General features: G+C 48.0%; 1 protein-coding gene across 16 annotated transcripts in view; it reads left to right on the top strand.

Moving 5' to 3' along the window:
* PTPRT (protein tyrosine phosphatase receptor type T) overlaps nt 1-22,842 on the top strand; it is a 1,082,577-nt gene that overhangs the window by 992,769 nt on the left and 66,966 nt on the right. For all 16 annotated transcript variants that reach the window (XM_058685649.1, XM_058685643.1, XM_058685647.1 and 13 more), the window contains 2 exons: nt 6,437-6,524; nt 20,691-20,767. In XM_058685649.1, coding sequence (XP_058541632.1) covers nt 6,437-6,524; nt 20,691-20,767 — 165 coding nt within the window. The remainder of the gene's footprint in view (nt 1-6,436; nt 6,525-20,690; nt 20,768-22,842) is intronic.

The following is a 22,842-nucleotide window of genomic DNA, read 5'->3' as shown; positions in this document are numbered from 1 at the left end:
GTCTCTTCTTCCTAGTTGTTGTCTCTCCCGGCCCCTTATTTATCGCCTTACAGCACTGGTTCTAAGCAGTTATTATCTTGTCTGTTTATTGTCCACACCTTCCCACAACTAAAGCAAAGTTCATGAGATCTTGTGTGCCGTGACCATTGCCGTTATTTCTGGGACCTAACATCCAGATGGTCACCGCGGAAAGGAGGAAGAGAGGGAGGGTGGGAAGGAGGCAGCAGGGGCAGATTCACTCAGCTTGCATTCCTAGTCAAGTCATTTCCTGTTTCTGGACCTTACTTGGCTGATCTCTAAAGTGAGGCAATAGTTTTCTCAAAAGAACCTTCCAGGTCTGACTTTTGAGGATTCTATGGATACCACAGCTCAGACCTCCAGGGATGAGGACATCCCCAAATGCATCCTTTGGGACCGAAAAAAAAAAAAAAAGAAGAAGGAAGGAAGGAAGGAAGGAAGGAAGGAAGGAAGGAAGGAAGGAAGGAAGGAAGGAAGGAAGGAAGGAAGGAAAGGAAAGGAAAGGAAAGGAAAGGAAGGGAGGGAGGGAGGGAGGGAGGGAGGGAGGGAGAGAGAGAGAGAGAGAGAGAGAAAGAGAGAGAGAGAGAGAGAGAGAGAGAGAGAGAGAGAGAGAAAGAAAGAAAGAAAGAAAGAAAGAAAGAAAGAAAGAAAGAAAGAAAGAAAGAAAGAAAGAAAGAAAGAAAGAAAATGATTACCTTAGAACAGCAACACTGTTGAAGTGTAGGAAACATATCCACACACAGAGAAGAGTGTGAAATAGAGCCCACACCCTCAGGAGAAGAGGAGAAGAGGGAAGCCGAGAGTGATAATGGATGAATATAATGAGATGGCAATTTTGGTCTGAAAAGAATGTGATTAGCTCCTAATGACTGCCACCATTCCCCGGTCAATCTACTGTAACTAGCTGCTAATGTAAAAATAATGCCCCTTGGCTGGCTCCCTTTGAAGATGGAGAGAAGTCTCCCTCATACTTTTACCCCCTCTTATTTTTTTTTCCTTCAGGAGATTATCCCCTATTACACCGCAGCTCCCTAAAAAGGGAAATGGATGTGTGATCAAAGTCAGCCAATAAGAGGGTCATTACAGCGCACTCCTGGGTGGCTCTGTTAGACCTTGCCTCCTCTGCCTAGGTCAACAGCATCACAGCCCCTGGGCTCACACCTTCCCCCAGCCCAGCCCCACCAAGGGACATAGGCTCCCAGAGCTGTGGCAGAGGCCCATGTGGTTTCCCACAGAGTAGGGCCACTCATCACAACTGCTTTTGTTTAGCTTAAGGTTTTCCAGATGGTATCTGAATGCTGGGTGCATCCTGAGGGCCATGGCAGATTTGAGAGGACTCCCAAATTGCCATTTAAGGACGTTGCGGGTGGACAGGGACCTTCATCAGATCTCTGCAGTGTCACAGCACAGAAGGTGCATGCTTATGCTGTGGGGCCCCCGTGGAACAGGGCAAAGTACATGGAGGCAGAGGACACAAAACACTGTCCAAGCTGTCCAAAAGTGGGACCGGAAGCATTATGGGGAAGTGAGCTGTCTGTTGCTGAGGGTATCCAAGTAGCACATGCTATGCATCAGCTTATCAGCTGCCTAGAAGGCCACTAGGGGAGGGAACACAACCAGATGATTTTCAAAGTCACTTACGCCTCTGAGATTCCAGAGAATGTGCAGAAGCCATCTCACCCACTAATGTTTTCAGCCATCTGCCCAATCTATTCATTTATTCCAAAGGGGATTCAGGCACATATGAAGTACAAGACCAGTATTCAGACATGAATAAGATGCTTTTGCTGGAATAGCCCATCAACAAGTTAAGAGACAAGATTTTCAAATTAATAGATATAAACGAGCCCATCTGATAATAGAAGTGATTTACTGGCTGGGATGAAGCAGAGTGGTGGGAGAGTGAGCAAGGAAGGTTTCACAAAACAGATTTTTGAGTTGGGTTTTGTAGGGTATGTAGGAGTTTACCAGACAGACTCAGGTGGAAGAGAATTTTAAGCAGAGGGAACAGCATATATAAATTCAGTCTCAGAAGTTTGAAACACCTGAAATTGTCTGTGGCATTACATTTGGTTCTTTATCTGTGGAACGTTAATATAAGGACAAGAAATGAGGCTGGAGGGGCATGTGGGGTGAAGTCATTAAGGACCCTGTATTAAAGACTTTGGAATGTATGCTGAAGATAATGGCAAGGGGAGTAACTGGGTCCTATCCGCATTTTAGAAAGATCTCTCTGATTATAGTGAAGAATGGATTGGAGGGGACAAAACCAAAGCAAGAGAAACCAGTGAGGAGACTCATGGGAAAGTGTCTCTCCAGGTAAATTTGCTATTTGCAAGAACCATGGCTGCTCATTAGAATTGCCTAGGGAGTTTAAACACTGCTGATACCTGTGTCCCATCCCCAGAGAGTCTGATTGAATTTAATAGGCTGTGGCTTTGGGAGTTTTTTTTTTTTAAAGCTTCCCCAGATGGGTCTAATGTACAGCCATAACAAAACCTTAAGCTAACTATAACCTAAATCGTAGCACAGAGTATAGGTACTCAACAGATTTTTTCCAAAAAACATCATTATGAAACTATTTGGAGTGTCCTATTCTTGGCTTCAGACCACTTTTAGGTGGATATAATTGAATGAACAATTGGCTTTTATCACAGAGGGTTTTGCATAGAAAATCCACGCCTAGGAGGCGCCAGGGTGGCTCAGCTGGTTAAGCGTCTGACTTCCGCTCAGGTCATGATCTCCAGACTCCTGAGTTTGAGCCCCACATCAGGCTCTGTGCTGGTCTCCCCCACTCACTCTGTGTCTCTCTCAAGAAAAAAAAAAAAAAAAAAACACTTAAAAAATTAGAAAATCCACCCCCAGATGGGCTTCTTGGTGGCTCACTCAGTTAAGCATCTTACTCTTGGTTTCAGCTCAGGTCATGGGATCAAGCCCCAAGGGGATTCTCTCCCTCTCTCTCTGCCCCTCCCCTGCTTGCGCTCACTCTCTCTCTCAAAATAAACATTTTTTAAAAAAAGAAAGGGGGCGCCTGGGTGGCTCAGTTGGCTAAGCGGCTGACTTCGGCTCAGGTCAGGATCTCACGGTCCGTGAATTCGAGCCCCGTGTTGGGCTCTGGGCTGACAGCTCCGAGCCTGGAGCCTGTTTCAGATTCTGTGTCTCCCTCTCTCTGACCCTCCCCCGTTCATGCTCTGACTCTCTCTGTCTCAAAAATAAATAAACATTAAAAAAAAATTTTTTTAAAGAAAGAAAGAAAATCCACCCCCAGAGTATCAGCTCAAACCTTGAGAAGCCCAACATTACCAGTGAGACAGCACAACTCACCATTGCAGAGTCAAGAATGTACAGGCTTGGCAGCTTGTCTGAAACTGCTGGCACTACCTGGCTGGGGGAGGAGGCCCAGGGCTGGAACCTTTGTTCCAGGAGTTAACATGCAAAAGCAAGAACCACATGAGGTCTAGAGATGTCCCGTGCTGGGGGGTGATGGTCATTTGTAGTGAGGAGTAAGAGGAGGAGGAGAGAGGAGAAAAAGGAGAGACAGGCCCTCCATTTGTAAAATGAGCACTTTCTTACCTCCATAGTACTTTTGTCACACTCACGTTTAGGGCAGAGACTGGTGCCCAGAGCCTAGAACCTGCTTAGCTTCTCCTCCAGGGTGCCTGAGGGTTTAGGCCACACAAACAACAAAATGCTGATCAATTAATGGCTGGGAAGACACTCGAGAGCCCCGGTCTGAAACCCTGGGGCGAGCTAAGTCGGAGAACACAGCTTAGCCAGGCAGCCCCGGCAAGGGCCTCCCACCCCATCTGCATTCCACCTGGAATAGCCAGATAGCAGAATGAGCCCCAGTTCTACCTACCCAGGCACCGCGTAGTTGAGGATCATGGTTATGCTTCTAGAAAAAAAAGGTCAGCAACATACAGCCACAGGCTACATCCAGTCCAACGCCCACCGTCGTAAATACAGCTTCATCAGAACAAAGCCACGCCCATGTGTTTGCATTTTGTCTGTGACTGCATTTGCTCTGCAACAGTAGAGGATGAGTGGTTACAACAGAGAACGTGGCCTGCAAAGCCCAAGCTGCCCCCTCTCTGACATTACAGAAAGTCTGCCCGCCTCTTCTCTAGAAGACCCACCCAGATTGGCTTATTAACACATGGGAGCCTGGAAGCAAGAAAGGGGGTATCGTGCATGGGCTGGGCTTTGAACAGGCAGTGGTCCCGCTTGCCTATAAAACACAGCCCACTGATTGGTGGCATTTCTGACCACTCGGCTCACACACTGCTTGTCTTGGCTGAACATGGTAAGGGATGGATGAGCAAAGGCAAGGCCAGTGCAACAAGATGAGTGGACGCTCCGCTCCCCTGCACTGCAGACACGGTGCTGTGTAGACGGAGGGCAATGCAAATCCAGCCTCAGAAGCAGTGTGGCGCCCATGAGCAGGGCATTCAGCCCACTCTATAGGGTGCAGGGTGGGAACAGAAATCAAAATGTAGCCTGGCCTTCGTGCTTCTGCAGACTTCCTAAAGTGGCTCCTGCTCCCTTAAATGCCCATCTTCCTTCCCTGTATGATAAGTGACTGCCCCCTCCCCTGTGTCTACGTGACGCTTGGCTCATAACTCTGTTGATTGCTCCACGTGGCGGTTGACTTGTCTGTCTCCTCTTGGACTGATGACTCCCATACCTTCCCTCCCCCTGTGACTGTGAACCTCTGCCTCCAGCCTCCTTCTCAGCATCTCAGCTTGGACATCAAGTAATCAGCCTCAACATGGCTGCTGTTGCCGGAACATCTCAAGAAGCACACTGTCCTCGACAAGGGCGAGCCACTGTTCTGAGCACTTTGTGTACCCAAAACACAGCACAGAATTCCCACCTCCCCACCTCTCTTTCTCCCCATCTGTTTCTTCTCCATCTCCACAAATGGCCTGACCCTCCACTCAGTTCTTCAGGCCAGCAGTCTGAGAGTCAGCCTTCACACCCCCTTCCCTCATAGTCCACACCTACAGCAGATGTGTTGGTGGCCTGCCCATGTCCCCTCTACTCTCAGTGTTCCCACTCATGCTCACTCGATGCCTGCCTTCCAGAAGCACCTGTGGCTTTTCGCCTAAGGACTTCCTTAACACAAAAGAATATGCACACCTTGCCTGCAGAGCATAGCAGAAGTGCCAAGGGATTTCCTAAGAGTTGTCCTCAACCAATGGTGTATCGGAATTGATGGGTAAATACTCCAGCATGAGATGGGCCTGTGAGATCAAACCCTGGGTGGACACAGCGGTGACCTGCTCATTGAGGTACCCTGGACCAACTTCCTTCCCTTGATTGCCTCACTTCCCCCAGTCTCCCACCCATGGGCCTTAGGATTGCCTCCCAGATAAGATCTTACATTCAAATGCTTGTTTCCCAGTGTGTTTCTGAGGGAACCAAAATCTGCAATATTCAGTGGAACGTCCTGACAATGATCACTTCTAACCACGTCCACTGCCACCATCCTGGTAAAAGGTCCAAGGTACCATCATCTCTTACCTGGACTATTGCAACAACTTCCTAACTGATCTCCCTGCTTCCTCCCCCAGCCTCCTAGAGCCTGTATCCCATATGTGAGCCAGAGCATGCTTTGTAAAACATAAATCAGATCAGCCAACTGCACTACTCACATCTCTCAGTGGTCTTCCCATCGTAATTAGTAATACCTACCTCATTACTGGTGACCACAATGCCTTATATAACCTGAACTGTCCCAGCCTGTCCAGTTGCTTCCATCACCACCCTCCCTGCCTCATCCTTGAATATGGTCATTTGTTACCACCTTTGCACCTGCTGTTCCCTCTGCCTGGAAGACACATTCTGCTTTTGGCATGACTGGATTTTTTGCATCATTAAGAAGTTAGTTACTTGTTACCTTCTCAGAGAAGCCTTCCAAGACTGTATCATCTGAAGACATTTACATCTTCCATCACTGTCCTTTTCCCTGCTTTTTTTCTTTTCTTGCCTCTTTCCAGTGTCTAAAATCCCATATGTTTGCTCTTTCATTTGTGATGTCTTCCAGTTGACTGGAAGCTTGAGGGGGGACTTTGTCTATTTCTCTGTATCCTGAGTACCTAGAACAGTGCCAGATGCATATTGGGGACTCAATAAATCTGTCGAATGAACAAATGGGTTAATGAACAAATGACTCCCCTGCTGGGCCAGATTTGGGCCCACGACACACACAAGACATCAATGGCATTTGAGTCAATGAACAAGTGATTAAGTCCATGCAGGGGCCAAGTCTGTGTTCCCTCCAGGTCACATCTGAGAACACAGAACCCTTTATACTGAGTCACCCATCCCAGTGGGTCTCTTTCTCCGCCTGGCTCAGCAGCACATGGATAAAGTCCTTATTGCAGGCCATTCTAACCACTCTCTCCTTCTCTTTTAGGCCTTGCCAGAGGGGCAGACAGCTTCATGGGACACAGCCAAAGAGGATGAAAACCGCAATAAGAATCGATATGGAAACATCATATCCTGTAAGTGCCCTCAGGGTTTGGGGAGCAGCCAGCTCGGGGCCCAAAGGGGCCCCAGGCTACTCTGGTCACACAGGAAGCACGGTTTGAGGCATCATGACTTTGGCTAGACCCCACTTCTAGGGCTGCAGGTGTTATAAGGTGAGCACCTGCCAAGCAGGGCCCGTGTGGGCCAAAACCCTTAGTGGCACTGAGCCTGCAAGAGAGCATGTTTTGTGCAGAGATAGGGAGGCATGCAAGGTCTTTGCCTTTTGCTCAACAATGAGCTTTAACATTTCTATAATCACGTCTGATGCATAGTTTGATGAAGGCAGTGGTGCAGAGCAGTTAGAGCCCCCCTGGAGTCAGACTGCCTGGGCTTCTACCCCAGCTGTGATGCCCTGAACACATTACCTCACCTCTCGAAGCTTCGGTTTCTTCACCTTTGAGATGGTAAAAATAATAAAGATAGGGTTGTTTTAAAAAGTTACATAAACCCTTTCACGGTGCCTAGCACCATTACTCTTAGCTATAGAGTTAGTTTCTCAGGGTCACTGATGAGCAGCATGGATAAGTTATTCCACCTTCTTTTAACCGGAAATCACCGAATACCCATCTGGGGACATGGAGTAAGCCAGGTTGGTGGGGGATGGGCATGATCAGATGTCCATTTTGGAAAGATCATGAGGGTAGCTGATTGGGAGGGTGGATCTGACTGGGAGAGAATGGAGGCAGAGGGACCAGTCGAGAGGCTACTGCAGTGGTCCCAGCAAAGGATGATGAGGCCTGAACAAGAACAGTGACAGTACTTGTATGTGACTGTGCCTAATATTCAGTGCTAGAAGGTGAGGGAGGGAGATATTGTAATGGACCTTCACACCATGCACAGGTCACACACAGTATTATCCCTGCCAGATATCAGTCTGTGCAGCCTTCAAAGCAACATAAATACAGAGAGGACAAAGTTACCTCATACAAAATGTTGACCACGTGGTCTGACTAGAACAAGAGTCTCTAACAGCCTTTGTCTGCCATGATGTAGTCAACCTGAATCTTTTAACATCTCACCAATTGTGTGTATAGCATTTCTGGTCTCAACTCTCAGGATAACCCAGGCTAGCCAAAAAAAAAAAAAAAAGGAGGGGAAAAAAGGACCCTGAATAACAAATTATTTCTAGCATAGTTCAGTGTTTTGTTTTGTTTAACTGTCTAGACATTGCCTAAGAAAAAAACTTGGAGGAAGAAGGCATAAGATACAGGCAGCTTGCAAAGGAAGAAAGAGGCAGAAGTTTTAGCTTAGCTGTTTCCTGTGCTGATTTAGGAATGGGCTATGAATGGTAGAACTAATCAGAAAACACTTATAATTTGTCTCTTGGAAGATAGTAATCCAGGCAGGAAGATTTCTTGCAAGTGAAGTGTTGGAAAGAGATGCTCAAACAATCAGGAAATGTATTATTAAGACCTGTGATGCATGAGCTTCCTCTGAGCCAGCCCTGTGCTGGGCCCTCAATCTCTGCTCCCAGGGTCCCGTTCCAGGCACACGTAGCTTCTCACTCTGACCATCCTCTGCTTCAACACCATGCAAACCATGTCCTAAAATACCTGGTCCCTTGTCTGTTCCCCCTATGAGACTGTGAGTTTATGTAGGGTTCACTAAATTATAGGCTGTGAAACCTTAGGTGACCATGCCAAACCTTAGTCTTCTCTCTGTAAAATGGATACAACAATGTCTTCCTTCCAAGGTGTTGTGCAGACAAGAAAAGATAAATGACTAGAACACAGTGAAGAGACAGACCCTGCCTCCCTGAGAGGCAAGAATATCCAGACTGGGCCAGGCATCCAGGCAAAAGCCTGTGGGGACCAAGGATGAGAAGCTGAGCCAAGCTGTGTATCTTCCAGACTTCCCTCCTCATCCTCAGCACCCAGTACCTTGGCTATGCCATTGTCCTCTCTCAACTGAACTCTGCCCAAGCCTTCTTCCTGATGATGCACATCTAATCTGACCCCCACCTTCCACCTATCTGGTATCTGACAGAAGCCAGCAGGACCTCCTCAAAATGTGAATTGGATCCTGTCATTTTCCTACTGAAAACTCTTCAACTGCCTTTCCTTCATTTCTAATTTTTTTCCACTTGGCATTTTTTTAAATGTAACATTTATTTTTTGAGAGACAGAGTGTAAGCAGGGGAGGGGCAGAGAGAGAGGGAGACACAGAATCTGAAACAGGCTCCAGGCTCTGAGCTGTGAGCACAGAGCCCAACAGGGGGCTCAAACTGATGAGCTGTGAGATCATGACCTGAGCCGAAGTCGGATGCTTAACCGACTGAGCCACCCAGGCGCCCCTCTTTCCTTCCATTCTAAGCACTTCCTACCCAAAGGCCCTCAACCACCTCTCCACTCCCACTCCATACTGTGTGTTCTCCATCACAGTTTCCTCAGCTAAGCCATACTTCATTCAGTCCCTTGAGCTTTCTGTGCTCATTCATGCCATAGGGTCTTTGCACATTCTGTTCTATCAAAGTGCCCTTCCCTCCTCTCTTTGCTCTGCTAAGTTCTACTTATTCTTCAGATCCTACTTGGTCACCACTTCCTCAGGGAATTCTTCTGACCCTTCACATTTGGTCAAAACCTCATTATTCATTATTCACTCCGTGAGCACAATGCATGTCTTATCATCACTGTGATTTGAGAGGCATTTGGATGACTGTCCGTTGACTGGCTGTTTTCCTCACTGAAAAATAGATGCTGTGTGACAGCAGGTGGATGACTGTCTTATACTTCTGTGTCCCCAAACCTAGTATATGACTGGAACTTAGTAAATAGGAACTTAATGTTGGCAAGCAGACGCTCTGCAAAACCCCAAAGGGCTTGAGCCATGGCCCTCTCCCTCTGGCTTCTCAAGTAAAATAGAAAATACGCAGGAAGGTTGGAGGGAGAAAGACTGGAATAGGACAACGTGGGGCACGGTGATATGCTGGTAAGGAAGACGGTCCTGAGCCTGGGTGGGGGCAGAGACACGGGACACAGGAAGGGGCAGAAAGAGAACAGCCCTGTCCTCTGTGAGAGCTGTACCTTGGACGCAGGATTCCAGGTAGCAAGGAAAAACAATGAAAGGGATTAAACTCCACCACTGGGGGTGCAGAAGATGCTATCAGCACGTGTCCCACCCACACCCCACAGCCTCACCAGCAGGCAGTCTGACATCCTGGACCAAGACTAGGGTGAGCAGGCGAGGCACCCACACTGCAACATTCAAGGAGATGCCACCCTCGGCTGCAGGACCCTGAGAGCGAGCGCCCCCTTGAGGTGTGTGCCCTGGATGCCTCACTCGGTTCCCCCTCGTGCTGCCCTGTCTGCCTTTCTTCACCTGAGGGCTTGCTGCAAAGCTGGGGCAGGACTCTCCGTGCACAAGGCAGTCTCTCCCTGGCCGGTGAAGTAGCCCAGCTCCTCACCATCCCACGGAGGCTGTGTTCTCCACCTTTTCCAGACCCCACAGGGACTGGGCAGCAGCTGTCCACCACAGGAACAAGCTTGAAAACTCCCCCTTATGGGGGCTACCTCCTCGGCCATCTCACTGTCCCTTCCTCACTGCTGCCCCTGCTTCTTTATAAACTATGTGCCCTGGAACCCTCTTCTCACATCCACTTCTGGGCAAACCAAGAGGAGGCAGAGGGAATTCAGACACCTAACGATACCACCTTGACGGGCTGGAACAAGCCTGAATCTCAAGGGTCAGTAATTCTACAGTATACTGTGGCCGGAGTGGGTCTGCACTCAGTACAAAAGGAGACAGTATCAGGCAACCAGTGCGTTCAAAAGCCCTGGAAGACATACCGGGGAACCGAGCAAAGAAAGACTCCTGGAATTGAAACGAGAAAGGTAAAAAGAGAAACAGCCCGGAGGAACAGGAAGTGTTCCTGCCCTTGTATGTGTCCCTCCCTAAGGCAAAGTCTGCCGTGGTTTGATAAATAGAAATATTCTTGGCACAAGAAGAAAACTGGGTGTGATTAGCATCTTAAGGAACCCAGAGCTCCAGGAGGCTGGAGTGGAGGACAAAGGCCCAGGCCAAGAGGACAGAAAAGATTAAAGGGGGGAGAGAAGGAGGGAGGGCACCGCCTGCAAATGAAACAATGAAAGAGAATCCCTGGCTAAATAAGCCCTTTCTTCCAAATGAGGCTGTTCAGAATTTAGTAACAGAGACAGTGGGGCTTCCAAGGGGTGAAAGCCGCAAGGAAGCGAAAGGGAAGGAAATGAATGGGGAAACAGAACAAAGAATTCTTTGCTCTCAAGCAGCTCTGGGCAGAGACTGTGGACAAGGGGAAATTTCTAGAATACCAAAGCATTCCCATGCAGAAGTTCTGGTGGGGGCTTCCTGGACTGCTGGAAAGAAGTTACACTGAGGATAGGAAGTGAGCTCAGGGGTTGCCAATGTCATCAAATGAGGCTCCCCTTCTGGGATCCATCAGGGTCCCAGCAGGAAACAGACGGGACCCTCAAGTAGGATGATTTGAACAGAATTTAATCAAGTGTTGTTTGTATAAAGGTGGGAGCTAGTTCTAAGGAGATGGCAAGGAACAGTGCAGTGCTTGAGGCTAAATACTCTCAAGGAGAAGCTGCCAGGACCCCCAGAAAGAGAGAGGACCTGGCCGGAGGCGTGGCCCTCAGGGGCATTGCAGCCAGCCCCAGGTGACCCCAGCAAGCAGGGCTGAGGAAATGAGCACCTTGATGGAGTTCTCTGCTCATCCTGTCTTCTGCAGGTGCTTTGCCTTTGACCACACCCAACCCAAAGCCAGAGAATAAGGGAATCTGCAGACCTCATCCGCTGGGCCCCGGTGTACTGGAATATTGGACATGGCTCCAGGCAGAGGTGGGGTTCTGCTCTCAGTTCAGCCCTTGGCCTTCTGCATGTGACCTTCAGCGAGGTCACTTCATCTCTCTGCTCCTCAGTTTCTCCATGCACAGAGGGCAAATTAAGATGAATGAAAACCAAATCTAAATGTGGTATACAGAGACTTTTAAACCCCGCTGAGACTTAGTCCAGCCTCTTTGAATTCACAGGCAAGGAGCGGCAGTCCAGAGATATAGAGTCCCTGCCAGGTCACACAGCAAGTGTACAGGACAGCCACAGCCAGCACTCTGGTCTCGTGCTGTCAGGGTCCCACATGGTCCCTGGCAAGGAGTCCTTCTGCATCAAAATACATCATGTTCTTGGTGCAGGTGGTGGGGGGCAGATGGGACATGCTAAGGGCTCTGACCTCAGAAAAAAGGCAGGCTGAGATGAGCAATTCAGAGAGGCCATTCTCACTTCCAGGGAGGAACCCAGATTCAGAATAAACCCAGAGGCTTTTCTCTGCTGATTCCTGGGGAGACAGCACTGGGATCACAAAATGGGTGCCTTTTTCAGTGCTCCCAACTCTTGGCCCCCTCTTCCCCTTTGCAAGTCTCTGACGGTGGCCCTTGCCTGGGTCCCACAAATGGGTGCTAGGGCAGAAGTCATCAGTGCCCTTGTTCATCACAGGACTTGTTCTGGCCGCTGGAGCCCCCTCTGCCAGCTTGCAAGGCAGGCCAGAAGTGCTAGCACACGAACCATCCCCAGGAGCAGCCCCGAGCCACTGACAGGGAGCGGGAGCTCCCGCACTGGCCGCTGTCCCCTCAGACGGAAAGACTCACTGGAGCTTCCAGCAGGGCAGAGCCACAGCTATCTGCGGTGGCAGCTTGCTTAAAGACACATCCCTTACCAGATGCCTTCCTTTCTCCATGTCCTTCCCGTTCCCCTTCCCAGCGTCACCTCCCATACCAGCTACTTGCGCTCGAATCCTTGTCTCAGCTTCTGCTTCCAAAGGAACCTGAATGAGAAACCCTCCTCCTTCCCTCCAGAGAGTTCCCTCATTGGCTGGGTGAAGGCTGGACAGCCTGCTTAGGATGAAGCAGTAAGTGCATCAGGTAGGCCACTGTGCCTGTGACTTCTCCAGGCGCTCTGCCCCACCAGGCCTGACCCCTCTGCCTGCCAAAGGCTCCATCTAGGGCCCTGCAGAGGGGAGCCGCCCAACCCAGCCAGCGCGGAATGGGCAGAACAAGGAGGTATGGAGACCGTCGGGCTGTTTCCCTCCCCTTCCCCAGCCACCCTCTCTCTTGATAATGGTAATTCAATCAAGATTGAATGTGCAGACCTTTAGCTTCAATGAGGTACCCAGGCAGTCTCAGCAGAATTGTCTCCCTCCTCCCTACCCACTCGTGCAAGATGATGGCATTAACATTTCCAATCCTTCTAGGAAATGATTTTTCAGCTCCGCAGTTCATCGTAATGAGCCAAATCTCTTTTCTCTGAAAAATTACACCTTTTCTTTACCTTCCTCAGTGCCCGGAAGACAGGAAGAAAGAACATCATATATCCAAGTGATATTCTCTCCCCAGCCCCACCTCTCTCAAGTGATTCTCTCTTTAAGTGGATTCTACTCAAGAAGACGCATTTGTTGGGTTACTTTTGGTGGGGGAGGAGGGGAAGAGAGGTTGTAATTTGTCTGCAGAGTGAGAGCTGCATGAAGGAGGAAATAGCCCTCTCCTGCGGGGTGGGTGTGGCAACACAGTGGGATGGGCAGTGTTGGGACCGGAACTGACATGGAAGGCGTAGATAGGGGCAGTGGGTCTTGGGGTTCCAGGAGGAGTAGGGATCCCACCACTCTATGAGAAATCTCTCGATCCTACACCTTCTCCTGAGTTGTTAAACTTCTTGGAGCCTTGAGTTTCTCATCCATCAAGTGGGGTGATGATATTTAGAGAGACTTCACAGGGTTACTATGAGAATCAAGCGGCCGAGCCTCCATAAGCTTCTAAAATAGTACCTGGAAGGAACATCCTACTCATTGCACATGGGTAAGTTCCTCTGCCTCACCACCCAACACAGGCTGGGTCTCCAGTCTCAGGGCCCAATTCCAGTAAGATCATTTGGTCTTTCCCAAGACAGATTGAAGCGAATAACCAGGGCGCTTCGATGCTACATAATTGGACACCGATCTGCACACCCAGACGTGAGGGTGCATCAGCTTCTCCTAGGGGGCTTGTTAAACTATGTATTTCTGGGCCCCACACTGCAGTTTCTGGCTCAGCACGTCTGGGCTGGGACTCAAGAATTTGCATTTCTAACAAGCTCCCAGGCATTGCTGAAGCTGTTGGTCAAGAGACTACATTTTGAGGACCGCTGATCTAGAATAATAATTAAACCGAATTTACATATTTGTTTTTGATTTCTTACAACACCCCAGGTGCTTTCATATCTTACCTCTTTTAATCCTTGCAATATATCTACAAAGTAAGATTTGATTTTGATGTTATAGTTGGATAAATGGAGGCTCAGGGAAGGTAAGGAACATGCCCAGGTGATATGGTTGGTCTGTGACAGAGCTCCTGCCTGCCCCCAGAGTCTACCTGCTCCCTTAGTCTCTCCTGCGGAAGGCAGGGCTGGCCGCCAATCTGGGCACAGGGCAGAATGGATCTGCGGGTGGGGTAAAGGGTCAGCTCTGGGGAGAGGCGGAAATTTGAGCCCAGGATCCAGGCACACTCTGCCAGTTCTGTGCAGAGGAAAGAGCCTTGCGCCGGAGGCCAGGTTACCTAAAATCAGCTGAATGGCTTTTGAGTAAGGGGCCCTGCCCCTTTCTGGTTCCCAGCCTCTCAGACACAATTATAATAATTATTGAGTACCTGCTGGGTGCCACACACTGTAGACGACTTCAGTAAATAGGGTGCCCTTCCCTAAATAGGATGTGAAGAGGGGAGCCACAGGTTAATCAGGTCGTCACAGAAATACAGCTGTTCTAAGAGCTCTGAAGATAAGTACAGGGAGCTCTCAGAGTCTGGAGTAAAGAGATCATAGGAAACTTCCTGAGTAAGGAACACTGCGCTGAGACCTGAAGAATGTGATGTTCCCAGACTTATGGAGGTAGGTTTGGGGTGTTCCTTTGCATGTGCAAAGGCCCTGTGGTCAGAGTAGACATTGGCATTTGAGCAACGGAAAAAAGAGCATAGTTATCAGTTTAGCATTTAGAGAGGGAGACATGAGGCTGGACTGGGAAGTGGGTCCCAAACCATCAGATCATGCAAAGCAGCATGGGCTCTGGTAAGGCTTTGTTCCTTGTTAGTGGTGCCCTGAGCGGATTCATACCAGCTTGCAAGAACAGATTGTTAAATTTTCAGGAATCTTGTAAGCTAGTTGATGCCATGTTAGTAGCTTGAAATTAGTCGTGGTGGGAGTATTTATACCACAGAAATCAGCAGACTGTACCAATCAGGGTCTTTTTTTCCCTCCGGAGAGCTGTTTGTTAAACATTTAGCAGCATACCACTGGTCTTTGTCTTAAAATGACAAGGAACAGATTGATTCCAGAGGGACAGTGTTTCTGTTCCGCTGGCGTTGTGTTCGAGGGAGCTCTTTGGATCTCTGTAGAGTCATTGCAGTTATGTCTCCCCTTCTCTGGCTGCCACCCGTTGTCTTCTCCCCACAAGCCCATCCTTGCCCATCTCCCACCTCAGCTGAGAACCAGGTGGGGCCAGCCTCTGCTCACCTCACCACGGAGGGGTCTGCTTCTCCTCTGTATGACTCTTCTCATCTCCTCTCCTTGTCTGGAATATCAAACGAGGAGTACCAAATTAGCTGTTTCTCAGGCTTGCGAAATGTAGATAGAGCATAATGAACATTCTGGGCTGCCTGTAAATTACCTTGTATAAACTCCTTCCCATCGCCCGCTGCCCCATCTTTCTCCATGTGCCTGTGGATAAACACAATTTTTTATCCTTCTAATTATATAAAGTTAGAAGGAGAAGGGGATGCAGAATAATATTAGCATCTCCCAGAAGGAATAAATAAACCATGAGGACACTGCTACCCCTTGCAGTCCCTTTCTGGGGAGCCTATGGCTGAATTCTGCCCTTTAAAGTGTACATGCAGTAGTTCCTTGCCTCCACAGAAGATGAATTTTCATTTGGTACCGAAGGGCAAATGGGAACACTACATTTCTAAGCATCTCAGCCCTCTGCTCACAGCCTGCCTCACATCCAGCCCAGAGCCACCGTTTGTTTATTAATCATCTGCTTCATACCAGGCACTGTCCTAGCACTGTTTTTTTTAGAGCAGTCTTAGGTTTCAGAGGAAGGGAGCAGAACATACAAGAATTCCCATATACTGCCTCCCTCCCACTTACATTCAGGTTCCCCTATTATTAACACTGTGCATGAGTGTGATACATGTGTTACAATTGATGAGCCATTATTATTGGCTAAAGCCCGCAGTTTACATTAGAGTCTATTCTTTGTGTTATGTAGTTCGAAGGGATTTTGAAAATGTACAATGACAGGTATTGATCACAGTATTGTACAGAATAGTTTCACTGCCCTAAAACTCCCCTGTGCTCCACCTGTTCATCCCCCAACCTAGTCCCTGACAACCACTGATCTTTTTCCTGTGTCCATACTGGAACGTCCCAGAGTTGGAATCACACAGTCTGAAGCCTTTTCAGACTGGTTTGTTTCACTTAGCGGTATGCATTTAAGTTTCCTCCATGTCTTCTCATGGCTTGATAATTTATCTCTAAATATCACTGAATGATATTCCACTCTATGGATATACTACATTTGTTTACCCATTTATATATTGAAGGACATCTTGGTTGTTTTCTAAGTTTTGGCAGTTGTGAGTAAAGCTGCTATAAACATTTGTGTGCAGGTTTTTGTGTGGACATAAGTTTTCAACTCATTTGGGTGACTACCAGAGACAGCAATTGCTGGGATCTCATATGATAAGAATATTTTTAGTTTTGAAAGAAACTGCCAAACTGTCTCCCAAAGTGGCTGTACCATTTTGCATTCCCGCCATGAATGAACAAGAGTTCCTGTTGCTCCGCATCCTCACCAGCATTTGATGTTGTCCGTGTTCTGGATTTGGGCCATCGTAGTAGGCGTGTAGAGGTATCTCATTATGGTTTTCATTTGAAATTCCCTAATGACGTATGATGTTGAACACTTTTGATACACCTGCTTGCCATCTGTGTATCTTTTTTGCTAGGGTGTCTGTTCAGATCTTTTGCCCAACTTTTAACGCGTTATTTTCTTGTTGTTGAATTTGAGAGTTCTTTGTATATTGTGGATACGAATCCTTTATCTGATATGTCTTCTGCAAATATTTTCTCCCAGTCCATGGCTTGTCTTTTCATTCTCTTCATTCTGTCACACTTTTCATGCCTGCATTTTCTCATGTAATCCTCCCAGCACTCCATGAGCTATACAGTATTGATTCTACTTTGCTAAGGAACCCAAGCTAAGAGAGATCAATTGACTTACTAAGTGGTAGGGCTAAGATGTGAACCCAGATCTGACCCTCAGCTCCATACCTCACATCATCAGTGTATCCCACTTACCACAGGTTAGCACACGCGGGAACGAATTTTTGTCCTTTCATAATAAAATGGCCTTTTGTAGACTCAGAAAATAGAGCTACCCTGTATTTGGATGCCTTGCAGAGCCCAGCATGGGTACTTGTGTCTGAGTACCTTTATATGGCATGGAGAGCCCTCTGTAACTTAACCCCTGCCTGCCTCCTCTCTCTCTTCTCCTGTTGCTAGTCCCCTCACACTGTGTCCACAAGACAGAAAGCGGTTTTCAGCCTCCCTGAGTGCTTGCTTTTTCAAGAGTACTGCCTTCACTCTTGCTGTTCCCTCTGATGAAAAGATTCTTTCTCATTGTCCACTGGTCAAGGCTTGACCACTTCTCTTTTTTAATCTGAGAGAGAGAGAGAGAGAGAGAGAGAGAGAGAGAGAGCGAGCGAGCGTGTGTGTGTGTGTGTGTGCGCGCGCATGTGCATGAGCGGGGGAGGGGCAGAGAAGGAGAGAGAATCCCAAGCAGGCTCTGTACTGTCAGCATAGAGCCAGATGTTATAGTTGGATAACTGTGAGATCATGACCTGAGCTGAACTTAAGACTCAGACACTCAGCCGGCTGAGCCGCCCAGGCACCCCAAGCCTTACCCACTTTTAATTCACATAGTACTTCACAAAGCCCTCCTGTCTCCACTTTCTAGACTTTGAAGCTCTACTTCTGTGTACAGTCTGCTTCCCAAACCACACTGACAGATTTCTTAAGCATGTGTATCACTTTGGTGGCACTCCCTTAGGCCAGCCAGCCTGTACGTAGTAGGTTCTTCATGAGTGAATGAAGAGAAGAAATTGACAAATACCGTCATCTGGTGCGTAGAGGCCCCTTTCACCTTTGAGAATATTTAACTTAAATTTTGTTTCTTTTTGATTTTTTAAATAGTTTTTGCCTTCAGATTTTAAGTTTCATTTTAGGTTAAGAAAATTCTTCTCAACATTTTAAACCAGAATTTCTGTTTCCAGTGCTATAGACCCCAGGGGCAGTCATAACTCAATAAATAAAGGAGATGTTTGAATCAATAAGTCATTAGTGAGACCAATGAGTGAAAACACAATGTGCGTTTTTACTTTTTTAGGGCTTACAGTTTCTTTTTAAGTTTGTTTGTCTGTCCTGTCTGTTTGTTTAGAGAGGAAGAGAGAGAACCAGTGGGGGAGGGGCAGAGAGGTGGGGTGGGAGGGACAGATGAGCCAAAGCAGGCTCTGTGCTGACAGCAGCAAGCCCAATGTGAGGTTCAAACTCACAAATTGTGACATCATGACCTGAGCTGAAGTCAGATGCTTAACTGACTGAGCCACCCGGGCGCCCCAAGGCTTACAGTTTCTGTAACCACTGGTAACAGGGGTTACCAGCCCCATCTGGGACTCGGGTGCTGGGCCTTTCCTGAGTCCTTGCCAGAGCAGGGGGTCCCCCTGGAAGCCCCACTTCCAGGGGCTAGAATGCTGCAGGAGCTGGGACCCGCCATTTGCACAGACTTCAGAAGCAGAAGTCCAGGGACAGCACCTTGTGTGGGTGGAGCTGGGATTCAGGGTGAGGGGGATCTGAGCTAGAATCCCAGCTTTGCCACTCATGGGCTGTATAACGTTGGCAACTTACTTAACCTCTTTGAGCCCCTGTTTCTTCATCCGTGAAGTGGGAAGGAAAAAAATACCATATCATTATGGCCTTACTGTAGTAATCTACAGAGCTACGTTGAGGAATTAAGGATTGAGTGAGATCACGTGTGTATAGTCTGATACCTGCATGAACTCCATAAAGGTGCACTTCACACCCCACTCCCCCCAGCAAAGGGATGAGTTAGACCTCCCCTCTGTTTCCTCTAGCTGCTTCCACCGAAACTCTTGCCCATGATGAGTAAGAAAAGTGGCATCTGGTATATCTCTGTGTCTATCATAGTGCCTGGCAAATGACACATGCTCAATGAATAATTTTTAATTATTTAATTAATGGATATGAAGTAGTGTCCTGTCCATTCCCGGGCCTGTTTGTCCATCCTAGGACCCATTCCTTGCCTTCTCCTGTTCAACCCCTGCAGGCTTCATTTTTCAGTCTCTTTGCCAGCTGGCCTCCAGCTGGGTTTGACCAAGGCCGTGCACTGGTGAGAGACTGGAAGGCAGGGAAAGGAAGAAGCTGGAGTACTTCTCTGTCCCAATCGCAGACACCTCCTATAGCAGCGAGTGAGGCTCCTCTTTTTCTCCAGCTCCCCCTCGCCAAGAGAGGCCCACGGGCTCTAGCTTCCATGGTGGGGCTGTAGCCCCCAGCTCGGATAACCTCACCTCCTCTCTCTGTGCCGCCATCCCTAGGAAGGCAGTGTCTCCTTGCTGGTGCCGATCTCTGAGTTACCGCCGCCTCTATTTGCCCTGTCAGCTCTTCCATCACCAGGTGACCCCTTCTCTGGCATTAATTCTCTCTGCCATGTGCGCTTGAAGCAGTTTCCAAAACCCTGCTTAGACCTCCTCTTTGGAAGCAGGAGTATCTGAGCTCAGAGTTAGGAGAACCCCACGCTCAAGTTCCACCGTCCATGGACCATGTGGCTAGTCAGTTGTCGTGAGCCTCAGTTTCCTCATTTGTAGTGAGGGCTACACTGCTTGTCTCACAGGATCATGAAGTGATCCACTCGTATGCTCACCAAGGATTTGTGGAGCTCCTGCCTCACGAGAAGGCACAGAGGATGTAACAGGGAACAGAGCAGTAGTGTCCCTGTTCTCAGGGGCTTCCAGTTAGTAGCAGTAGATATGCATGGAAACTGCGAAGTGCTTCATGAGTCTTAGCAGGACAAGCTGACCCCACTGCCTGACCCCGGGGACGCTTGTGGGGAGCACTCCAGCCCACTTGCTGGGAACCCTAGCCCTGGCCTAGACTGGACCGTGGATGCAGTGACTTAGAGTGGTGGGCACACAGTCACCTGGACAGCAAGCTGAGCCCCTCCTCCAACCAGACCCAACCAGGGTGTTTTGTTTTTGTGTGTCTCTTAGCATGGCGGAGTGCACTTTAGTTAATTGTAAGGGATTAGCCTGATTCTTCCGTACAAGGGGTTTTTTCATAGTTTTTATTTGATGTTATTTGAAGTAAGCATGCCATTGACTAAACCTTGCAAATCTTGTTTATGCCTGGATTGGGTTTGAAAGGGTATTTATTCTCTGTAACATGACTTTTGGTTATTGATGATCTCTTTTATAATGATGTAAGCCATCTTCACTTGAATGATTGTATTGGTAACAGTATGTGGCCAACAATTGCACCAATACCCCAAGAGGCAAAAGAACAGCATTTGTGCACATGTGGAAAATAGGTAAAGTTGCCATTTTTCAGCAAAGCAGGAAAGCAGAGCATGTTAGTCCGGATCCAACACTTCTCACTTCCTGAGTGTTTTGATCTCTCTTGCACTGTCCTATGAAGAAGGTATTTCTACCTCCCTATTAATGACAAAATCACTAAGACTTAAAGGAGCAGATGACTCACCCAGATAGGTAATGACAGAACCAGAAGGACAGGCGGAAACAAAGAGAAGGCACACGGAGTGCTTTTTAAGGCACAGTGATCTCCCTGAGCCTCAACTGCCTCATCTGTAAATGGGTATAATAACTGCAGGTGGGACCAGGGGTCAAATGAGAGAGTAAGAAAGCAGTATGATGCCCCTATTGCTGATACATGGCAGCTCTTCAGGAGGGTAGTGCTGGCCCCTCACCGGCAGGCCTCTTACCACCCACCCCCTTGTTTCCTGCTCTCTCTCTCTCTCTCTCTCTCTCTCTCTCTCTCTCTCTCTCTCTCTGCAGATGACCATTCCCGAGTGAGGCTGCTGGTGCTGGATGGAGACCCGCATTCCGACTACATCAACGCCAACTACATTGATGTGAGAGTCTTCATGGGGCTGGGCGGCTGGGCTCTGGGGCCAGTTACAGCAGGCTCAAGATGGATGGCTGTCCCCCAGACGCCCCCCAACAAAGTGGCCCTCCCAGAACATGTCCAGATGCAATTAGCATAACCCAAGTTGATGATCCGTCTAAAATCGCATCCTCTTTCAGGCTGGCTGGAGTAGCCTACTCTGTGGGGTCCCAGGACAGCTGCCCATCTTGTTCATTCACCCATTAATTCATTTGTATGTGTGTCTGTTTGTCCATTCATTCATTCATCTGAAGGTATAGCCATTTATGCGCCACAAATTTAGAAGCGCCTGCTGTGTGCCAGATGCTCTGGGAACCATAAAGCTAAAAGTGCCATGGTCTCTACCCTTTAAAACCTGAGCAGGAAGATAAGCTATGCACATCAATAATTCCAGGGCAAACGGAAAGTGGTAAGTGTCATATGTTCAGATAAAATGCTGCAGGGATTCAGAGGACGGGGAAAAAATCTCTTCTTCCATCAGGAATGCAAGATGTGATGTGAACCAAACTTCAAGCATGGGAAGAATTTAAAATTAAAGAGGGAAAATGGGCCTCTGGTTAGAAAAGCACAAGCCAAAATGTCGCAGCTGGAAGCAGAGGGTGTGTGCAGCTGAGGCTGAGGGGAGCTGAGGCTACATCACGGGAATAGCGGACAGTAAGGCTGGAGCTAGCTAGATCATTGGTGGTTTACGATCAGACTTAGAAAGCCAGACTTGGTTCTATAGACGAGAGAGGGCTACTGAAAGTTCTCTATCACGGAGGTGACCAGTTCAGAGCTGAGCCTAGGGATGATTTCTCTGTCACCAAGGGTAAGATAGCTCTGAGGGAGAAGAGTCTGGGATTCAAACACCGTTAGGAAAGGGGCTGCTTCACCATGGAAGTGAGAGACTTTGTGAAGGGGGAGCATGGCCACAAGGGCCAGACGGACATGCTGTTATAACCAGTGTAAGCCAGCCTGCTCAGGACCTCCGTCCGCTAGGAGCCCAAGAGCCTTGACGAATGGCTCAGAGATCCACCTCGGTGCCTCCGATGCCCAAGTGCTTTTACAGACAACCTGTGAAGTGCAGCGGTATGCTTTTAAACTCCCCATAATCTAGGCTCATCCAGATGATTCACTGATTCAACAAATATTTATTGAGCCTTATGGTAGTCATTTGTCTGTTTGTTCTCAGATCTCTTTCTTATCCTTCCCCGTTCTCCTTTGCGTTGCTTATATGAGTGTGTGTGTGAGTGTGGGTGTATGTATGTGAGAATGTGGGTGTGTGAGTGCGAATGTGAAAGCATGTTGAGAGCGTGTGTGTATTTGAGTGTGTGTGTGACTGTATGTATATGAGAGTGTGTATGTGAAAGTGCGTGTGCATGTGTATATGAGTGTGTAGGTATGTGAGAGTGTGTATATGTATGTAAGACTGCATGTGAGTGCATATATGTATGTGAGAGTATGAGTGTGAGAGTGTGTGCATGTGAGTGCGTATATATATATATATATATATATGTGAGAGTGTGTGTGAGTGTGTAGGTATGTGAGAGTGTGTGTATGTATGTGAGAGTGTTTGAGTATGTGTGTGTGTGTGTGTATATGTGAGTGTGTGTATATGAGAGTATGTGAGTGTGTGCGTGTGTGTGAATGTGTGTATGTATGAGTGTATATGTATGTGACTGTGTGTGAGTGTGTATGTGAGAATGTGTGGGAGTGTATGTATGTGAGAGTGTGTGTGCATGTATCTGTGTGTATGTGAGTGTGTGTGAGTGTGTATGTAAGAGTGTGTGAGACTGTATGTGAGTGTGTGTATGAGAGTGTGTGTGTGTGTGAGAGTGTGCATGTGTGTATGAGTGTGTAGGTATGTGAGAGTGTGTGCATGTGAGTGCATATATATATGTGAGAGGGTGTGTGAGCGTGTATGTGAGAATGTGTGAGACTATGTGAGTGTGTGTGTATATGAGAGTGTGTATGTATGTGAGACTGTGTGCATGTGAGTGCATATATGTATGAGTATGAGTGTGAGAGTGTGTGCATGTGAGTGCGTATATATATATGTGAGAG

This window comes from Neofelis nebulosa, chromosome 9 (assembly GCF_028018385.1).
Source record: "Neofelis nebulosa isolate mNeoNeb1 chromosome 9, mNeoNeb1.pri, whole genome shotgun sequence".
Lineage (NCBI taxonomy): Eukaryota > Metazoa > Chordata > Mammalia > Carnivora > Felidae > Neofelis > Neofelis nebulosa.
This window is presented reverse-complemented; position numbering and strand designations above follow the sequence as displayed.